This window comes from Homalodisca vitripennis, chromosome 4 (assembly GCF_021130785.1).
Source record: "Homalodisca vitripennis isolate AUS2020 chromosome 4, UT_GWSS_2.1, whole genome shotgun sequence".
NCBI lineage: Eukaryota > Metazoa > Arthropoda > Insecta > Hemiptera > Cicadellidae > Homalodisca > Homalodisca vitripennis.
Window position 1 is genome coordinate 45,834,568 of NC_060210.1, and position 6,000 is coordinate 45,840,567.

The 6,000-nt window shown below is 30.1% G+C and overlaps 1 protein-coding gene across 1 annotated transcript in view; it reads left to right on the plus strand.

Moving 5' to 3' along the window:
• The window catches only part of LOC124359272 (4'-phosphopantetheine phosphatase), a 58,988-nt gene extending 55,280 nt beyond the window's left edge, over window positions 1-3,708 (plus strand). The window contains exon 15 of the mRNA XM_046811887.1: window positions 112-3,708. Within this exon, the coding sequence (XP_046667843.1) occupies window positions 112-319 (208 nt within the window). The 3' untranslated portion in view covers window positions 320-3,708. The remainder of the gene's footprint in view (window positions 1-111) is intronic.
• The last annotated feature ends 2,292 nt before the right edge of the window (window positions 3,709-6,000 follow it).

Sequence of the window (6,000 nt, forward strand, 5' to 3'; positions counted from 1 at the left end):
CCAATAATAAAATTTATTGGTGTTGTAATTTCACCTACTAGATAAGCATTATACACAAAACAATGCTCTGTAAAAATCTTTCAAACTATTGTAAACGACTGAATGTTGCAGCAAGTTAGACCGGGAGCTGGTGAACGCGTTGGTACATGTGGACCTGTTGGTGCTGGAAGGAATGGGAAGAGCCGTTCACACTAATCTAGACGCAAAGTTCACTTGTGAGACTCTGAAGATGGCAGTAATCAAGAACCGGTGGCTTGCAAACCGTCTTGGTGGTCCAATGTTCTCTGTAGTCTGCAAGTATGAGAATCCACACTCATAACAGTAATATTACTTCTTTATTTACACTTTGATGATGGGTTTAAAGTCTATATGTGGTGGATGTACAGGATATTGATCAAGTTAAATTTGGCTGTTTGACACCCAAACAATTACTGGTTTGCTTCAATTATAAGAAAAAATTAATTTTTAATAGATAATATGCAATACCAGTGCACACCAAGCTAATGTAGAATGTTAGGGAAAGAAATAATACTTATTTGTGGTAATAACATTAGTTTTGCACAGCGTTACTCTATTAATAGAAATTATAAACCTTATATGATAGTATGCATTTTTTCTTTTTAAACCAAGGAACTTTACTTGATATGTTTGTGGTTGAACATTTCTCTATCTCGGATTATTGTATCTTAAGAGGCTTGTCACTAGTTTACATCATCCATAGTTAGGACTATTCAAATTAACAATATGATGCCAATTCAGTAATGTATTTTAATTAAATATCATATACTTGTTTTATGTGAGTAATAAAAACTGAGTAAAATGTGAATTTATTGTTAATTCTCATATTTGTCACGAAATAGTTTCAATTTGTTTGTTAACTTTAATTCTTGTGCCTATCAAAATATAATTAAAGTTTGACAGTAACATATTATGATTTCTATATAATCCTGATGTTTAGCCACAACATAAACTTTTAATATTTTACATTAACATTATTGTTATACTACATAATGTTCGCCAGCTAAAACTTTACTGTAAGCTTAACCAAATGTCTTCATGAGAGTTTGCTCTATAATGTGATTGAGAATAGTACCATTGGAGAGATTATATTTTTGGTTTACAAAGTCATTAAATTTTAATCTTTTACTTTGTATTTTGGATAAAATCTAAAAATTTAAAAGTGGTATAGTATAAGTAAACTGGTCATGGTTTCAAATGTATAAACAGTATGTAACAACTTGATTTTTTAAATAAATTAGCCTTTATTATTGAATTATCATTTTTTATCTCAAGATTTTTCATATAATTTATAGATGAATTCTTAACAGTTAAATAATTTATAAATGGTTTGATTTATCATAAGCAGTAGATGATTTTACATTTAGTTGTAATCTCATGAAAAAATGAAGAATTCACATTTTTAAATTACTTCAAATTTAAATTCATAAGTATGATAGAAGCTGAAAACTGTAAATTATTAAAATAATAAGTCAATAAAATAACCTTTTAGAAATTACATTTTTGGCTAATGCAGCAAAGTTTGGTGTACATTTCAAAGGGTATTTTAAAAATGAGAAAATAAGGACTTAAGAGATTCCGAAGTGGAGTCTTTCATTTGTGGGCCAACTGTTGTATCAACCTAGAATTTTGTTTCATATGAAGAGCATTACATTTTAATACCTTGGTTTTGGTCATACAGTTTTGTAAGGTGTCCAACTAATTTTTATAAATTATCACATTGTAGATAGTATCTGTCTGTTTGGTGGTTTTATAGCTATTGATTCAACAAAAGGGATCAGTGTTCAGTGACAATCAGCATATGTTTGTTCCATTCTGGCCACAAAAAGAGCAAATGATGTAATTCCTGTCATTTATGAGTTTTGTCCTCACAACACCAGAAGTGAGAAGACGAAATACCATCCATCAAACATTACAATTGTATGAACAGGTGAACATGTAGCCTATGACCATGACATTTTACAACTTTATATGACATTTCACACAATATCAAGATCAAACATGAAAAATATTATTAAATAGAAAAGGTTTAAGAACATATCTTGATACAAATTTAATATATTTATCTATTCGATGAATTTTTCAACCTCCATGAAATAAATGGTGAAAGGGAAATAGATCCTAGAAAACATAACATGTTTTGTAAAGTGGCTTTTAAATCAGAACATTAATTTTTCATGTAAACTAGCAATAATCATCTGAGTCATGACGAAAGCCAAGTTTTATTGTAGAGGTCTTTACCTATTAACTCCTGATCAAATATTCGTATGATGGTATTTTATAGAAATATTAGAAACAATACATCGTAAGCCTAATAGTAATTTCCTTTTATTGTCAGTCACTGTGTAAATTTAATGCACAGAAAACAAAATTTTATAGACTTATCCCATTTAAGTGTACTAAAAGTAGTAAAAGTACAGATGTTTGCATTGACATAGTTAGGCGACAAATCGTCTGATAATAGCACCAAGCAAACAAATATGTTCAGAATATGTTGTAGTTCCTGTAATAACCACTAGAGAGTACAAAGAGTAATGTTAAAAAAGTTTAATAGTTTGAACTCCTGTCCCGTCTACAGTTTACGTGAATAGCTAACTGACATTGGAAGGTGTAATGTTAAGCAGAAGTGGTGTTAACATATTGATATAATGCTAATCATCTGATAATTTCACTTTTATTTGTATACTGTTTGTATTGCTCAAATATATGTGTATATTTTAACTAATTGTGTATAATTATACATATCAAACTCTATAATTAATCATAATTTTTGGGTGTTTGTAAATCGTAATGCTATATAAAGTGTGTCATCTATTTTCATCAGTACCATAGTATAAATAGTTTAGTTTCCTGGTCTCTAATTTGATTGTATTTGTTAATTATTTCTCTTACTTTGCTGTTTGTTATATGAGTGAAGAAACTGAAAGTGCATGTGAGAAAGGAAGTGAAGTGGTTTACCTCTCGTACAGCTTATGATTAAACCATCCATCACATAGAAAAAAATTTCTGGTTCTGTTGTAATTTTTAAGATTTTTGAAAGCTAGGGATAGGATTAAAAATTTGCAATATTTAACCAATTTGAAATCTTAATCAAGTATTCTTTTTACTGCTCTGCATCTTTCTGTAAGTTTGTTCACTCACCTCACAATTTATTACAACTAATTAATACTATTAGCAAAAATGTAGTTATTAATATGTTGTTATTATAAATTCCAACTTTTCTCATTTTATTTCTTTAAAATCACTTACATTTTTAAATAAAAAATATCAAATTTGTGTTGTTTAGGTTTTTAAATTCTTAATCTACCTTACAATTCAAACTCATTTCCAGTAATTTTTCACCTTACCTTAGTAACCCAATGTTATAGGAGCTTAATCCGTCTTGATATCCGTCATTTTACATTAAATAAAACAAGTGTTTGTTGCCTTATATTCTCCACCTAAAGCAGTTTAGATTGTTTTAGATCAGTGTAAACATCCTATAAATTCATCTTTGACTAACTTTCTTCACACACGAATGGATTAGAACACAAGTACACTAAACTGTTTTACATTAAATATCCTATTGTACTGTATCTATTTATACAAAGTGTTAATTGAAATTTCAAACGGTTTTCCTTTTATGTAAGGAAAAAGATGTATTTACAATATACTATTTGTTATTCTTAATAAAGTTTATTCTTTGTTGAATGATAGATTTTTTATCCATCCCTTAAAACATATGAATTAGGTTGATATTCTTCTGTTTAATGTTTAGATTACAAAGATTTAAGATCAACTATTCGTAGCGACCAGTGTAATCTTATTTCTGGTTGTAATTCTGGGTATGTTAAAAGTGATCTGGGTGCTACTCTAGAACAGTTGAACCATCCAGTCACACCACAATGTGGTTTAGTTGAGTGCTTGAGAGTTAAAATTGTACACAGCATTTAGTGTAAGGTATTGTCAGTTAACTCCTGTCCTAGGAGCAGTAATATGTCAACTTTGTACAAAAACTGCTATTAACGTGGTGTTTTGTTTATTATTTAGAGATAGCGTATAGAAAAGGATAAACAACGCTTTTAGTCAAAATAACCTTAATTTACTTAAAATAAGTGCATTTAGCTGTGCACGTAAAATATCAACTTTTGATCTGTGATGGTAGTTTTGGTAGATCAGATAATTCTTTAATGTTTCAGTTTTTGTAATACAGATGAAGGCAAAACAAAATCCCTAAAACTGACAATGCTAGTCACTAAATCAAGTGATTTTATTGAGTGTTATTAACATATTGATTTTTTTACCCTTTAAGTGCTGATCATATAGTTTTCCATTTGAATGGCAGTCTTAGCCACTTGCCCAGTTGCTAAACACGTAGAGGGCGGGAGAGTGAGTGGACATGTGGACCTGTATATCACTTGTACTGATCAAAGGTCGTCAAGTATGTTATTGGTCTATAAGGTTACTTACTCCTAATTGCGTTATATTGTTAAATTGTTTATAGTTTTTTTTTAATGGTCTCGTACCTTATCAACTTTCTGACCAGTGCAGGACAAAAGTTATACATGAAATTTTGGAGAAAAATCAAATTCTAAACATTAACATTCTTGAGCTTGAGATTTAAAGGAGATCTCTTTTTAAATAGTGGTAGTTTATTAAAATTATTTATTGTGAATGTGTAAATATGGATAAAAAATATCCCCACTTTTATTTGTAATTGTTACTTAAATATTATCCAGCCTAATCTACATTCCATATATGTAATAAAGTCAATATTAGAAAATTAGAACACAAGGTTTCAAGGATTGGAATCTACCCTCTTACTTGGGTGTCAAAAAACTGAAGACACAAGCAAGGTTAGAAAATTAACTGATGAAAGTACAGCAATTCTTCATTTCCTGACACCATTTCACACTTGCATCTTTTTGTGCTTCAGTCAACTGATGTGCTTCCAACTGAGAAACATGCTTTACACCAAGATGTTCATGAATAATAGTGAAGGTACTTGGCAAACTAATAAATAGGGCAGCTTCAATATCTTAATATATAGATTATATAACTTCCTTTATTATTTTTGTAACACTAGTAACGTTTTCTTCAGGCACAGCAGTTAGTCGTTAATCTCTGTGCTATAAGGTTGCTAACATCAATAAAGGGATTACATCTCCCTAAAACCACTTTTAAAATCATACAAAATCATTCCACAAAAATCACATGGTTTGGACATGATTATGTTGCTATCTTGAGTGTAATGCTGGTAAAATTGAAATCTCCAAAAAAATCTTTTAGGTATTAAGCTCTAGCTTTGGAAGCTTTCTGATCTCTGTTTAGTTTTAAACACAGCTGTATCTAAAAATTGATATAGTTATCTTTGTATTTGTAAAATAATCTCTTCAACTTTAAAAATCTATTAGTTTGGTAAGTGATAATTGATTGAAATGTATGGATTTTCAGTGTAATATCCAATTAAAATTAATCTACTCCTATACATATTTTTATGATTGTAAGTGAGCTATCAAATACTAGTACAAAATCAGTATTAATCAAATTTAAAAAGCCTTGTTTGCAATAAAATTTGATGTAAGGCGGGTAGATTTGCTGATTTCACTATTTGATCGTAAGCTAGTGGTGATTGAGTTGTGCTGATTGTGTGTATTCTAAAATTTGCAATTGCAGTTTACTACTAACATTCTTAATGTTTCTATTACGCGGCGTGTTCAGAAAGTAAGTAAGTCATGCTACTGCCGCCGTAGCGCTGCAATCAGCGTTCCGTGATTGCGCACTAGTCGTCCTTGTTCACTGGCTATTGACTCACGCCATTTTAGTTGTTCTACATTGTGTTTTCAGTTTTCTCTGAACGTTTAAAATAATTGGTGATCCTGCCGATTTTGAAATTGGTCTGTAATAAGATTTTTGAACGCAAGGAATATGAAACTGGCTGAAATTTATTGTCAACTTTGAGATGTTTACGGGGAAGACGTGATGAGTGAAGGAATGGTGAGA